Source organism: Daphnia pulex, chromosome 10 (genome assembly GCF_021134715.1).
Source record: "Daphnia pulex isolate KAP4 chromosome 10, ASM2113471v1".
NCBI lineage: Eukaryota > Metazoa > Arthropoda > Branchiopoda > Diplostraca > Daphniidae > Daphnia > Daphnia pulex.
The window spans coordinates 2,640,960-2,656,280 of NC_060026.1; the positions used below are offsets into that span (position 1 = coordinate 2,640,960).

At 41.2% G+C, this 15,321-nt stretch overlaps 3 protein-coding genes across 6 annotated transcripts; 2 read left to right on the plus strand and 1 right to left on the minus strand.

Moving 5' to 3' along the window:
* The first annotated feature begins 33 nt into the window (after window positions 1-33).
* Window positions 34-7,604, plus strand: LOC124205165. The gene is made up of 7 exons (XM_046602527.1): window positions 34-111; window positions 4,112-4,286; window positions 5,230-5,858; window positions 5,924-6,010; window positions 6,086-6,137; window positions 6,205-6,404; window positions 6,498-7,604. Exons 2-7 carry the CDS (start codon window positions 4,256-4,258, stop codon window positions 7,047-7,049), a joined length of 1,551 nt encoding a protein of 516 aa, XP_046458483.1. The 5' UTR covers window positions 34-111; window positions 4,112-4,255; the 3' UTR covers window positions 7,050-7,604.
* A 998-nt stretch (window positions 7,605-8,602) lies between these two features.
* On the plus strand, window positions 8,603-12,658 carry LOC124205169 (glyoxylate reductase/hydroxypyruvate reductase-like). Of its 4 annotated transcripts, XM_046602534.1 has the most exons (8): window positions 8,608-8,851; window positions 8,913-9,043; window positions 9,098-9,287; window positions 9,357-9,529; window positions 9,607-9,771; window positions 9,862-9,987; window positions 10,082-10,170; window positions 12,562-12,658. In XM_046602534.1, exons 1-8 carry the CDS (start codon window positions 8,679-8,681, stop codon window positions 12,589-12,591), a joined length of 1,077 nt encoding a protein of 358 aa, XP_046458490.1. In that variant the 5' UTR covers window positions 8,608-8,678; the 3' UTR covers window positions 12,592-12,658. The 4 variants fall into 4 exon arrangements, with proteins under 4 accessions (XP_046458491.1, XP_046458490.1, XP_046458489.1 ...); XM_046602535.1 differs by lacking the exons at window positions 9,098-9,287; window positions 9,357-9,529; window positions 9,607-9,771; window positions 9,862-9,987; window positions 10,082-10,170 and adding exons at window positions 11,511-11,700; window positions 11,776-11,948; window positions 12,008-12,172; window positions 12,254-12,379 and having other exon boundaries at window positions 8,603-8,851; window positions 12,473-12,658; XM_046602533.1 differs by lacking the exon at window positions 12,562-12,658 and having other exon boundaries at window positions 8,609-8,851; window positions 10,082-10,412.
* LOC124205168 (probable serine/threonine-protein kinase nek2) lies at window positions 12,375-15,169 on the minus strand. The gene is made up of 5 exons (XM_046602531.1): window positions 14,856-15,169; window positions 14,634-14,791; window positions 14,350-14,566; window positions 14,138-14,271; window positions 12,375-14,069 (listed from the first exon to the last, which is right to left on the minus strand). The coding sequence occupies exons 1-5, from the start codon at window positions 15,000-15,002 to the stop codon at window positions 12,794-12,796; spliced, it is 1,932 nt and encodes a 643-aa protein (XP_046458487.1). The 5' UTR covers window positions 15,003-15,169; the 3' UTR covers window positions 12,375-12,793.
* Between the last annotated feature and the right edge of the window lie 152 nt (window positions 15,170-15,321).

Sequence of the window (15,321 nt, forward strand, 5' to 3'; positions counted from 1 at the left end):
CACGGCAACGTGGGACCCCCGAAAAAATGTCGTCTGCCTGCGTCAATTGATTACGTCGTTATAGTGCCATCACCTGGGAGATGTTTCAATCCAGTTATCACAACAACCAAGGCAAGTGCAATATTTCCTACTTTGTTTTACCAATTTGACATGCCAAGATTCTCTACGAGTGGGTTGGAATAGACAGAGAAATGTACAAAAACTTTTGTCCCAACTAATTAGCAGACGAACCAAAAGTTCGAAACCTGGTAACTCTAGAATATTGCCAGGAATTATCTTCTCTCCTGGGGGAACGACAGTTTGAATTTGATTATAACGAGTACATTGGAATCTTTGGGTGCCAAAAAAAAAAAGTCGCGTGCTGCTGCCTGTGTGTAGGTATTGTGACTGGAAAAAAACTACAAATCAATGTGCAGCAGGAAATGGTTCGCTCGCGCCTTCCAACAGTTTTCGAAAGTAAAAGTGGAGACATCACTTGAAATGGTGTGGCCACTGTGTTGCATCCGAAATTGCCTGGACAAAAAAAAAGCCATCCCTTATACTGAGAAAAAAAATATATATATTGCATTTTAACTGCTCCGGTTTTTTTGGAGAAAAAAAAAGGCCATTAGTTTCGCCCACAAGTTTTTTACCCGGAATGGTTTTACAACTGGTCATTGCGCGCGCGGCCATTTTCAAATTGCCCTTTTTGCCCAGTTTCTTTTTTTCCCCCCTAGTCATATAACACCCAAAACGCAACTGGCCATGACGTCAACACACGTACACAGTACAACTGTCTGTACAGGGGTAATATCGACTTGGCGTATATATTCTAATTGGGTGTCTATATATCGAAATAATTTTTGTTTCGTCTGTACAATGAACTTTTGAATCGATTCGATCGACAGCCAAAGTTCATTGGCGTCGTCGTATTTTTATATTTCACCTGTGTCCAATGTTGTGCAATTGTTGCAAACATCATTTTAATGTTACCACCACTCGAGATTGGAACGTGTGTGTGTGTATATATATCTGGGAAAAGAAAAAGGGGCCGGGTCCTGTGACGATCCAAGGGACCGAAAAACTATTTGAAGGTTGAAACCTTTTTTACGGTCTATTACAGAGTTGTCTCTTGTTATCTTATTTTATTGCAACCCTTTTGCCCTGCTGAACTTGCAACCGATGTTGTTTTTTTTCTTTCACGGTTTCACTCTCGGTTGTTTCGTAACTCTTGGGAAAAAAATGGCATTAGATGGGGTTTGTAAAAAAGGGGGGACTAGAAACGGTCATAAAACTAAAGCGGGTCTTATAGTATATACTATGGAATGCGTGTTATACATATAACACTGTTTAGTGTTGGATAAAAAAAAAACTAAAACTTTTTTTTTCTCATGGGAAAAAAAATTTGAACGGAAAATCCTAGTAAGAAAAAATGACGTAAAAAAAGTGAGGTTTTCAAATATTAGGGGGGTTTGATAATCAGTACCGAATAACCGAAAAAAAGGGTTGGAAACTGGAGAAAAAAAAATGGACATAAAAAATTTAAACGTCAAATTTTTTTTCTTCTTGTTAGCTTCCAATTTTCACCGTGTAAACAGGTAACGTGTAACACGGTAGTATAGTTCCTTATGCCGTGACGATTTTTTTCTGTCACTTTATTTTTTTAGAAACGGTCGATTCTTTTTTTTTTTTTTTTGCATTTGTAATGATGTGTTAACGCCATTAGTGCCGCCCACCGGGCCAACGATAATGACGAAATTATAAGGTCATTAAACCTATACGAGAAAGGAAATGAATAAATGATGACAACTTTTGTCTTTCATTTGCATACGCGCCGGTGTGTGAATTATTGGAAAAGAAGAAAAAATCCAATCGTGTTTTTTTCTTCTTCTTCTTAAAAGTAAATTCATAATATTAGTAAAGTGACATTTATTAGTACGACTCTATTCGTGAAAGCTCGCTCGCCAGACACACACACAAAAAAAACACATTTCGCTCGTATTAAAGCGTTACGGACGTTACAACCGAAAATGGTGTTTTATGTTTTGTTGTCAACTTTTTTTTATTTTTTAGCGGCTTTTTTGGGGGGACCTCCGCCATCTGTACGAGGGTGTCGCTTCTTTCTTTTTTGAAAGAAGAAGAAAAAAAAACAGCGCAGATCTATGCCGGGCGTGCGCCCACTCTCTACGGAGAAGAGCCAATAATCGTTAAAAATGTCCAACTCTATAGTAGTAGTAGTAGGAGTAGTAGCAGCAGCTAGGAGGGGAGAGAAGATTTTTCGAGAGCAAATTGTCTGAAAAATTGAATAATACGCAGGCCGTTAAAGAGAGAGAGAAAGAGAAAGGTCCTTTTTCTTTGGGAGAGAAAGAATATTATTGCGACTTGAGCTATAAAATAATGGCGCGCGCGACCAGGTAGTTTCAAGATGCTGAATCCAAACAGACACCGATATATATATAGGCTAGATGTACTAGTACAATATAAGATGCTAGGTAGAAAAAAAAAGAAATAACACACAGAGCGAAAAAAAGGTTGTCAAGTAAAGTGAAACTTGTTTTTTTTTACCTTGTTGTTTTCGCCGACTGGAGATTTTTTTATATTGGATGTGTCTGCGCATCTTTCGGCCTTGATCGAAACGACTTTGTTTTTTGGCACGACCTGATTTTTTCTCTCTACGTTGTTTTTTTACGGGGGCTAACACGCAGACTGAATAATAAATTTATCTAGGTCTAAGGATCAAATGTTTTTTTTGGGCCGTTAATTCAAATTTTAAAAATTGATTTTTTTGTAGGTCAAATTATTTCTCAATTAATTTTCAATTTTTTTACCCAAAAAAATAGTTATTATTTGTTTCTGTAAATAATAATTTTTTTTTCAGCAGTTATTATATTTTTAGTTAAATAAATTCTTAGTGGCTTGTTTGAGTTGACACAAAGCTTGGCGGCATTCGATGCAAGTCTCATGTGTAAAATCCCGCCGTTTTGAAATATTTAGATCGAATATTATACTCTGCGGCGTAGTATATATACAGTCTGCGAGTAGACTTACGTCACCGGTGTATTTCGATATATACAAGGTAAAATAAGAAAAAAGAGCCGTCTGTAGATTTCAAATTGAATTGTGCAGTCGAGTGACTGCTGAGCAGAGCCGACAGTGATCCACAACGTCAATGAAGAGCGGCGGAAATCATTCCCCCAGCAATCCCCAGGCTCAACTATTCTACAGGCGAACCCATCATCTTCATTACTATCCAATTTCAATCTGAGAAGAAGAAGAAAAAAAATTTTTATTCATGACGCCATACCCGAAATTTTGTTTACCTTTTCCCAATCGCCCTACTTTTGTTATTTTTTCGCCCAGGCTCTACATAAACCAACGCGCAAAAAACAAAACAAAATCGAATCGGTGGTCACTTGTTTTATATGATGGGCCGACACAGAGCCGAAACGAAAAAAAAAACACAGAAAATTTAGGCCACAACAACACACATTATATTTAATGGTCGAAATTGTTATAAGATGAAAGTAAAAAAAAAGGCCGCGCTCGGTGGTGATCTTCATAAAAATCTTGTAGCTCGCTCAGCAGCGCTGGCGGTGTGTCTGCTGCCGAGCGCCAAACTCGCCATCGTCCATCGTAGGTGCAATAAAATTTTATACTATGGCGAAAGAGACTATGGCGTTAGTTTCGCGATGGCGGCTTCCCTTTTTGAACCGAAGACGGCGAATACACATAGGGGGGGCGCGCGCAAACCTTGCGAAATGGGTGGGAGGGCTATAATAATGTTTATGCGTGTGGCGAAATCGACTCGGATTTTTTAAGACCCCCAAAAAGGCAAAACACCGACACTTGTGTGTGTGTGTGCGGAGTTGCACTTTGCATCACCTTAGAGTGTGCAGACATGTTTGACATTGAAAAATTTTTATTTTTGGATGAGGGGAAGGGAATGAAGATCCATCCACCATTTTATTTTTATTTTAAAAAAAATGTGACGCAATTTTATTCCATCCGGTTTTTCTATATGGTTGAATTTGATTCTGTTATTGCCCACCTTGTAATGAAATTTTTATTTTATCAATTTTGTTTATTTTTTGTCACACAGGACGTCCATTTTATTTTATTTTTTATTCTATAGGGGCGCCAGCAGGAAATGGGAAAGAATATAAAAATCAGCGTCGTATACTAGACAGTACACACACACAATATCTGTACAGCACCGCCACCACCGCAATATAAAGTTTGGCCTACTTTAACAGGCTGTGGCGTCATCATTCGGCATATGTTCATCCCTAAGGGAAGGGGGGAGCCAGGTATATACTACTATGCCTATAATGTCTAACGACAGGTAGTTAGCCTATTGCGTCGGTGACATGTGCATCGTCGTCGTCGGCCTTTTTTTGGCCGCTCTCTCTCTCTATAGAGATTAAATTACGTTCTTCTTTCCATCCACCCCCCTTGGGTTCCTCCCCCCTCTTCACCCAATATCAAATTTGTATTTCCTCTTATAATAGAAAAGTAGGCCGTGAGAAAGTTGCGCTGACCTGTGAAAAAAAACAACTCAAAAATCCCCTCAAAAAAATTGCAATCGACCAAATTGTTCGAATTTGGATGATCAAAAAATTCAACACATTTATTGATCGCGCGTAGACAACGTCGCATTTCGACTTTATATGTACAGCACCGCGCTGTCTGTGCGCATTTGCCGTCTGATTTATTTCCACCGAAAAAATAGCTATTATACTTGTGTTGGTGGTACAGTATGTAGGGCTGTCTATAGGACCAGAAAAAGGTTCTTTATCCATCGGACGTAACCGAAGAAGAAGAAAGCGACCAACAAGAACTTTTTTCTTAGCTGTCGTATTGTAAAAAAAAGAAATAAGATTGGAGGGTTGACATTGCACCCTCCCTCCCAGCCAAAAAAACATATATACTGTGACCTGGAACCTTTTTTTTTCGGTCCCCTCCTTATGGCCCATGGAAAGTTTTTTTCTTTTACAACATCTTCTGCCCTCCTCATCCAGCAACCCTCCGGTGAGCCGGAGGGTGGACCAACTTGTGCCACACCACCACCACCACCACCGGGTTGGATGTTACAAAAGGAGCCATCCACCCGTTGATTGGCGTTCAGTTGCACAAGTGAAGCGATCGAAGAGAGACCTCTCTGCACGACTCTCTCTCTCTCAGTCTATTTTTTTTTTAGTTTGATTGAATCATTTTTAATTTTTATTTGGGGAAATTTTGAAATTGTTGAAGTGATCAAAGAAATGGGTGGAAGTCCGCAACAGCAGTACTGCCTCCGCTGGAATCAGCACCGTTCGAATTTATTAGGAGCATTTGATCATTTACTGCAGACGGAAGCGCTGACGGATGTGACCCTGTCGTGCGGAGGTGCTTCCATCAAGTGTCACCGGATCATTTTGGCCGCCTGCTCCGGTTACTTCCAGTCGCTCTTCGTCAACGACAACCTGTACCTTGGCTCGCCGCAGCAGCATCCCATCGTCGTCTTCAAAGACATCCAGCTGGCGGAATTGAAGGCCATTCTCGAGTTCATCTACCGGGGAGAGGTGAGCGTCGCTCAGGAGCAGGTCGGCGCTCTCCTCAAGGCCGCCGAATCGCTCAAAGTCAAGGGACTCTACTCCGAGGACAGCGCCGGAAGTCCGGCCGGATTGTCCGGTCTCAGCTTCGAGCCCACCTCCGGTCACGCCGCCAATTCCGGATTCCTTCCGCAAATTCACACTTTGCCGGCTGCAGCGGCGGTGGCCTCGCACATTCCTCCGGCTCCTCCGGTTGTCCAGCAGCAGCCTCAGCCGGTCGTTCAACACCTTCCGGCCAGTCTACTCCAGATGCCCCTCTTCAAACGTTCACCTGCCAAAACTCCCGAGGTACATTTCAACATTTGACAATTTTCTTTGAGCAAAAATTTCAATCGATTGAATTTCATTGACAGAGGACCAATAGCAGTTTAGATAAGGAAAGAGATGGATCGTCCAGTTCAGAAACCAATCCGCCTGAAGATGACCGTGAAGAGCCCATGGTATGAATCAAATGAATTCAAATTTCATTTTTATTTCCGTGATTAATTAAATTTGTTATTTGATTGCTTTTACAGGTGACTGATCGAATCAAATCCAACCATTCTCCCGTCTTCAATCACGTCAAAGGTAATGCATTTAATTACATTCTAAATGAAATTAAACTTAAATTGAATTTTTAAAAAATTCGATTTAGATTTGGCGCAAAGTTCTTCACTGTCCGAGTATCACGTCAATAACGGCAAAAGCAATAATGGCAACCGGCCGGAATTGAAGCGCTACCGACAGTACACCCGTCACGATATCGCTGCCGCCATCGAGGCCGTCCGTAGCGGGCAAAGTGCCTTGCAGGCATCGCGACTCTACGGCGTTCCGTCCCGCACTCTTTACGATAAGGTTCGTTTCTTCTGAACTTATTACGATTACAATCGTTGCGAAATTTCCCGTGTAAAATCCAACATTCCGTCATTTCCCTTTTGTTGTCTGCAGGTGAAGAAATTGGGAATCGTGACTGGCCGTCCGTACCGCCAATCCATCGCCGTTGCCGTTTCTTTAGCTCAAGGCGGAAATCTCTCATCCGCCGGATCTCCCGGATCGCGGATCAACGGCGGAGGCAACGACGACGACGACTCGATGGATGTCGTCCATCCGCACCACAACTTGCACCACCACCACAACGGCCACTTCCACCGCCGTCCCAACACACTGGAAGAGTTGAGCCTTTACTTTGCCGCTTCTCCGGCGGCGGCCGCTGCCGCCGCCGCCGAGCTGGCCCTCAGCCAGCACGTCCTGGCCGCCCAAACGGCCCGCGGTGTCGTGCCCCCGCAACCGCCGTCGACGACGGACGACGACGACAGCGGAACGGGAGGCTTCCATCCAGCGCCGATCGATTTGTCGCAAAACTACGAGCGGATGATGCGCAATCCATCCGGCGGCGGCGAGGTCGACCATCAGCCGCCGACGGTCTCGGTCCGAGACGTGGTCGCGGTAGACACGTCCAATAAAACCAGCGAATTGCTGCTGGTCGACAAAAGCGCTTGAAACGCCATCTCTCGGTGCTCCCAATTGCACTTCAACAAATGTCTCACACGTGTATACGAAAATAATAATAATAATAATTTAAAGTCAGGACAAACTTGTGTGAAAGATTTTTAAAATAACTCGGATAAACATTTTGGTGTGAGCCGATATACAGTAAAAAAAAAAATGAAATGTCGTAAATAATTTTTGTTTTTGACTCTCAGGAGACTGATTTTGATGATGTGAATTGACAATGTTTTTTTGCGTGTGATTTTATTCATTATTTTGTATGATCATCCATGTTGCGAGGTGCGTACCTGCATATTAATACCATGTCGACGTAACTACTACCTCTCACGAACTCTCGATATTGATGCTGTTCGCTCAACACAATTTTTAACGTATACGAATGAGTTCTTCCGCAGAATTAGTCACGATTCAAGAGTTGCAGATCTGTTTCTGTATAAAATTATATTTGCCCATTTTCTTATTATTTTTTGGTAACCTTTTTTCTCAATTTTTGTAATTTTTTTTGGCTGTTCCTCCTGATGCCAATACATGTTAATATGCCCATAACTAAATAACCAGCAGCCCCCGCGAGCGTCAGCCCGAGTTTTGATGAAAATCGATTTGCGTCCCACCAAGTTGGACGGCCGTGAGATGAGATTCTTTTCTCCCGAAAAATAAGAAAAAAAACCGGGTCTATTAGTATCTTAATGGCGTGCAGGGTTAACCATCGGCACAGCACAGCACAGCACAGCAGCTGCGCAGTAACGGGAATTGCATATCTTTAATCTGAAATGATGATGACTATATGCCTACACGACGATGTTGAGAGGGTCTTTTTCCCGTTCATTATTCACGTCACGTCGAACTTTGCTGACAGCCAGGGGTTCACCACTTATTGGGTTTTAGGGTGTACTAAGCAAAAATTTCTTTTGCTTACAATTTGCGTACTTTTGGATTAATTTTTGCGGACTGCTTAATTAGCATACTTTTTGTTTTTTTTGCTTCGGTTGCGTAATTTTTTTTGCTTCATTTGCATACTTTTTGCTTTATCGACGTAATATTTGCTTCATTTGCGTATTTTTTGGCATAATTTGCGTGCTTTTTTGGCGTCATTATATTTGCATACTTTTGGCCAACTTTAACCACGATAAGTTGTAAAAGTCATGAAAAACGAGTAAACTTGGATTCAATTCGATAAACTTAACTTGAGTTGTACTTTTTTTTACTTACTTATTTTCATATTTTGCTGAAAATGTTCATGTTTTACTTAGAAATTTGCATTTTTTGCTTAATTTGCATACTTCAAATTTGCTTAAAAATAACCTCTTTCGGGCAAGGTGTACCACAAAGTCACGAACATCATTTTTTAAATGGTGAACCTCCTTTCTCTTAGCCAATATTGTGCTGGCAGGGTTTTCAACAGATAGTAATGTCTATAAATATGAAATTCCATGTCCGCAGGGTTTTATTACAAGCAAATCTGAGGCTGAGCGGGAGGGATATTAAAATTCATCTGTTGATTTCGTAGTAATTGATTTTCGAAGTAATTTGGCATCGCTGTTTGAGTTATTTAAAAGTAGTCAAACAACAAGTCAACAACAAGTCATTTACTGTTGACAAGTCGATCAAGCCTGAAGCCGAATGCTCCGCTATTTTCACAAGATATCTATTGCAAGAAACGTTGTCGATAGCTGGGTTTTAAAACCAACTCATGTCAGACGTTTTGCGACTACAAGTCAAAGAATGAACAAACCCAAGGTTCTCGTCACTCGTGGGGACATACCCAAAAGCGCCATCAGTATACTAGAAGAAAAGTATACCTATATTGGCATTGTGGTTGTTAATTTTACATTTTGTATGTTTATTTCTTGCTAGGTGTGAAGTAGAATTGATGCCAGATCATTCCCCGATTTCCAGAATTGACATCCTGAACAAGATTTCTGGAAAGGATGGTCTTTTCTGCTTGCTTACCGATAAGATAGACCATGAAGTCTTAGAAAAAGCAGGTAATGAAGTTGAATTGAGTTAATGCTTCTAATATTGTAAATGTTTCAGTTTAGGTCCACAGCTGAAAGTCATTGGGACAATGTCTGTCGGTTATGACCATTTGGACATGAACGAAATTAAAAAAAGAAAGATATCTGTGGGCTATACCCCCAACGTACTTACCGCTGCCACAGCTGAATTAACTGTTGCGTTAACGTTAGCCACCACAAGGAGGCTATTTGAAGCCCATGATGAAATCACAAAGTATTGAAAGCAAAAGTTTTATTTACTTTGTTCAAAGTCTGCTTAAAAGATTTATTTATGTGTAAACAGTGGTGGGTGGGCCAAATGTGCTTGGGGACCTTTGTGGATGTGTGGAGGTGGACTAGTTGGAGCCAAAGTAGGAATTGTTGGACTAGGTAGTATTGGTCTGGCTGTGGCCAAACGATTGCTACCCTTTGACATAGCAAAGATCATGTACTGTGGAAGGCAAGAGAAACCTGAAGGTATGAACTCCACTTTCTCTCATTCATTCAATCAAGTGAAAATATTTAAATACGCTTATCTCCCAATCTCTATTTAGCTGCTCAAGTGTCTGGAGAATACGTGACATTTGACCATCTTCTCAGTGAATCTGACGTGGTTATCATCACCTGCCCTTTGAACGATACGACAAGAAATATGTTTGGCCCAGCTCAGTTTGCCTCAATGAAATCGAACTCTGTACTGATAAACACCAGCCGAGGAGGTTATTTGCATTAGTTTCGTATATGGAGAACGTACTTGAAACAATGTCATTTCAATATCTTTAATTCTTATGTATTTGTACGCTTGACAGGTGTCGTGGATCAAAGTGCTTTGGTGCATGCTCTGAAAACGGGACAGATAACAGCCGCAGGACTTGACGTGATGACACCCGAGCCTTTACCAGTGGACCATGAACTGACACAACTCAAAAATTGCGGTAGCCAATCATTCGTGTATTATTCCATTGATAACACTACCACTAAATATCTTAATGTCTCTATAAATTTTCTTTTCTTTTTCGATCATCTTAGTGCTGATCCCACACATTGGAAGCGCGACACTACAAACGAGAACTACTATGGCAACGATGACTGCGCAAAACATTGTCAATGCATTGGAGGGAAAACCCATGCCGGCCCAGTTATGTTAAAAGCAAAAGTGAGAGAGGAGTAACAGAAAAAAACAATTAGGTAACATTTCAAAACGCCACGGGGTTAGTATATAAACGAATGAATATGTAAATGCAAAAACATAAATGATAGGAACCAAACAGCCTCTCTTAAAAGGGTGGAAAACCTTCCTTGTTTTTAATAACCTTAAAAGAAAAGAGAATATAAGAGAAATATATTCATATAACGTAAACCGATGCTATTCGATTAATTCAGCGGCTCAGATTGCTTCAACATTTCTCTGATCTGAGTCTCCCACAAGTGAAGTCGTTTCTCTTTATGAGCCAGCTCCTGTTCTTTCTCTTCCAACATTTTAGCCCACCGCTGCAGATGTGATTCCTTTAGAAACAACTCGGTGACGATCGCGGACGCCCCATGGATTCAATGACGTTCTTGATAATAGGAGATGGCATGGGGCTGGCATGAAGAACGCTTGATGTGGCTTTGGGATAGGCTGTTCCATTCTCAATGGATTGGATGTCCACGTCATCGATGTAAGTCGCCGAAGCTTCCTGGTCACTCATCATCGATAGGTACTGATTGAGGGACAGGTCGGAGCAGTCGGCGATCGAGACTTCCAATGTATCTTCAGCAATGACGGTAAGGTTTTCTTTAGACGAGATGGGGAAATCAGTTTCCAATACTCTTTTTAGTCGTCTACTCTCCTTCCACCTCCTTTCCTTGCTATAATTATTGAGTGATGGAGAACCATGAGAGGAGAAGGCCTCGTTTCCTCGTCTGGAGTCAAAATAAATCGTAGAATGGAGAACAGGTCGCGGGAATAAATCTTTGGAATTTACTTTTCTGCAGCAACACCTAAAGTTTGAAAACAATAGTCGATCAAGCCTGATGCCGATCGAATGCTCCGCTATTTTAGCAAGATGTTATGCTATTGCACGAAATGCTGTCGATATCTGGGTTTTGAAAGCCAACTCACGTCACACGTTTTACGATAGTCAAAGAATGAACAAACCCAAGGTTCTCGTCACTCGTGGGGACATACTCAAAAGCGCCATCAGTATACTAGAAGAAAAGTATACCTACAGTATATTGCCCTTGTGGTTGTTTATTTCACATGTTTTATGTTGTTTAATTTCTTGCTAGGTGTGAAGTAGAATTGATGCCAGATCATTCCCCGATTTCCAGAATTGATCTTCTGAACAAGATTTCTGGAAAGAATGGACTTTTCTGCTTGATTACTGACAAGGTAGACCATGAAGTCTTAGAAAGAGCAGGTAATGAAATTGAATCATGCTGTTAACGCTCATAATAATTAAATATCTCAATTTAGGTCCACAGCTGAAAGTCATAGGAACAATGTCTGTCGGTTATGACCATTTGGACATAAACGAAATCAAAAAAAGAAAGATATCCGTGGGCTATACCCCCAACGTCCATACCGCTTCCACAGCTGAGTTAACTGTTGCGTTAACATTAGCCACTACAAGGAGGCTGTTTGAAGCCCGTGATGAAATCATAAAGTATTGAAATCAAATATTTTTTTTTTTACTTTGCTGTTCAAAATTTACTTTGAAGACTGTTTTATATGTGAACAGTGGTGGGTGGGCCAAAAGTGCTTGGGGACCTTTATGGATGTGTGGAGGTGGACTAGTTGGAGCCAAAGTAGGAATTGTTGGACTGGGTAGTATTGGTCTGGCTGTGGCCAAACGATTGCTACCCTTTGACATAGCAAAGATCATGTACTGTGGAAGGCAAGAGAAACCTGAAGGTATGAACTCCACTTTCTCTCATTCATTCAATCTAAATTAAATCCTAGTATCTATTTAGCTGCTCAGGTGTCTGGAAAATACGTGACATTTGACCATCTTATTAAAGAATCTGACGTGGTTATCATTACCTGCCCTTTGAACGATACGACAAGAAATATGTTTGGCCCAGCTCAGTTTGCCTCAATGAAATCGAACGCTGTACTGATAAACACCAGCCGAGGAGGTTATTTGCATTAGTTTCGTAAATGGAGAACGTACTTGAAACAATGTCATTTTAATTCTTATGTATTTGTACGCTTGACAGGTGTCGTGGATCAAAGTGCTTTGGTGCATGCTCTGAAAACGGGACAGATAACAGCCGCAGGACTTGACGTGATGACACCCGAGCCTTTACCAGTGGACCATGAACTGACACAACTCAAAAATTGCGGTAGCCAATCATTCGTGTATTATTCCATTGATAACGCTACACTAAATATCTTAATGTCTCTATAAATTTTCTTTCCTTTTTCGATCATCTTAGTGCTGATCTCACACATTGGAAGCGCGACACTACAAACGAGAACTACTATGGCAACGATGACTGCGCAAAACATTGTCAATGCATTGGAGGGAAAGCCCATGCCGGCCCAGTTATGTTAAAAGTGACAGAGGAGACAAAAAAAAAGAAAAAAAAAACTATTAGGTAACATTTCAAAACGCTAGGAGGTTAGTATATAAATGATTGAGTATGTAAATGCATAAACATAAATGATAGGAACTAAACAGCCTCTTTAAAATGGGTGGAAAACTGTCCTTGTTTTGAATAACCTTAAAATAAAAAGAAAGGGGGAAATATATTCATTTAACGTAAACCGGGCAAATTATGCGACTTGAGCTTAGCTCGCAATTCGTTCGATAAAATTTTGGAATCATTATTTTTGATGCTGGTTGGACGGGTAGGAAGTGGAGGGCCTTTTGTGGACGGGTCATATCTCAGACTCCCGCCGTGGTTCTCCTTGTCGGCTTTCAATAGGTGTGATGGCATTTCGAATTTGTTTCTTGGCTCACTCGACTTGCCCGTTCGAGTTTTCGTAGCTGCAATAGGGATGGATTTTTCCTCCATGAAAATGTAATCCGTTTCGAGTTTGGGTGGGCCACTCATTTTAGGTGGCAGAGGTGGTGGTGGTGGTGATGATTGCGCAAGGTGATGTTTCTTCCTCTTCATCTCAAGCCAGTGGAGTCGCTGTTCGGCAAACATTTTGGAAGCCGCTTCGCTCCTGGCCTGGCCACCACTGTCGTCGTCGGATCGCTGGAAACGAACTTGCCGGCCTGCCTGATACCGTGTGAAAGGATTCGTTATTTTGGAAGGGTCCATTCGCACTGTAGTCGGCTCCAAAACGGAATCTCCGGGGTAGGCGCTGATTGTACTGTCCATGTCAGTCTCTACTCCACTGCTTTCGTTGGTCAGGTGTGGTTGAGCATAGGAATTCTGACTGCTGCTATTCGACTGATTCAGCGGCCCAGATTGCTTCAACATTTCTCTGATCTGAGTCTCCCACAAGTGAAGTCGCTTCTCTTTATGGGCCAGCTCCTGTTCTTTTTCTTCCAACATTTTAGCCCACCGCTGCAAATGCGATTCCGTTAGAAACAACTCGGTGGCTTTTCGAGACATTTGCGAATTATCGGCTGACGATCGCGGACGCCCCATGGATCCACTGAAGTTCTTGGTAATAGGAGATGGCATGGGGCTGGCATGGAGAACGCTTGATGTGGCTTTGGGATAGGCTGTTCCATTCTCAATGGATTGGATGTCCACGTCATCGATGTACGTCGCCGAAGCTTCCTGGTCACTCATCATCGATAGGTACTGATTGAGGGACAGGTCGGAGCAGTCGGCGATCGAGACTTCCAATGTATCTTCAGCAATGACGGTAAGGTTTTCTTTAGACGAGAGGGGGAAATCAGTTTCCAGTACTCCGTTCCTTCCGTCTACTCTCTTTCCACCTCCTTTCCTCGCTTTAATTATTGGGTGATGGAGAACCATGAGAGGAGAAGGCCTCGTTTCCTCGTCTGGAGTCAAAATAAATCGTAGAATGGAGAACAGGTCGCGGGAATAAATCTTTGGAATGCTCCCAAATCTAAACGAAACAAAGTAAAATGGGTTAGAGATCGTAGGAAAACGTAACTAGTTAAGAGAATAACGTACTTCCAATCTGTGATTTGATTTTTAGAGTCGTTTTCTACTCTAAACGGCGTCTTCAATGTACACATTTCGTGGACGATGCATCCCATCGACCAAACATCAGATTTTTCATTGCACAATCCCAAATTTTGTAGCTCCTTAATAATAGGTTAAGAAATAATCATGAGTATTTGCTCTTGCAAGAAAAATGGAATGCATATACTGTGTGTACTCACAGGGCACATGTAGTAGGGTTTAGATATGAGACCAAGTCCGAAATCTCCAATCTTGATATTGTGTGTTTGAAAGTTGAAGTATACACTTGATGGCCTCAAGCAGCGGTGAAAGATTTGGCTTCTGTATGGGTCTTGCACTAGAGAAAGCGAGTGTAAAGCTTGGGAAAACTGTAACAAAACCGTCCAAACCAAATCTTCTTTAATAAATGTCTTTGACCTGTGATATATGATTTAGCAATTAGCATGCAAAGCACACATTATAAAAAAAATATTTACTCAATTACCTTCTGTGATAATCAATCAATGTCTGCAAACTGTCACTGCCACCACATTCAGTTATTAGATACAGAGTAGAAGATCTCCTTTCAACGATGGCATCTTCGTGGTGGATAATGTTTGGATGCCTTAATTTCTTCAGTGTGTTGATTTCATATATCACCATCTTAATTTTTTTTTATGTGTTAGCAAGCAAACACAGAAATTAAGTAAAGATAACCAATTATTACCTCTTTCAGTGCATCATCCATAGATTTGTAATTTATTTCGCGTCGTTCAAACAAGCGACCGTCAGATCGAGATATTTTGTGGCGTACACCAAATTTGCTGTCGTTTAACGTTTCTAAAACTTGATAGTCATCCATTTTGGAAGTCATCTTTGAGATTTGCACAATGCCCAAAAGCGGGAAAAATAGGCGAAATCGATTGTAATTCAGAAGTTTGACTAAATACAGCGATTTGACAGCTTGTAGGCAAACTGACTTGCTACTCTGAAAGCTTGTTTAAAAAAACAAAAGTTGACGGTTAGAGGCCAATGCAGAAGAGATTGCAGTGGCGCCAAGAAAGCGAAGCCATGAAGCCATAGAACGCTATCATTTATTATTTTTTCTAACGGTTTTTCTTTTGTCTTCACTCTTCACTAATCATTTTTCTAATAATAAAAAAAAAATTATTTTTGGTAATAATAAATAATTT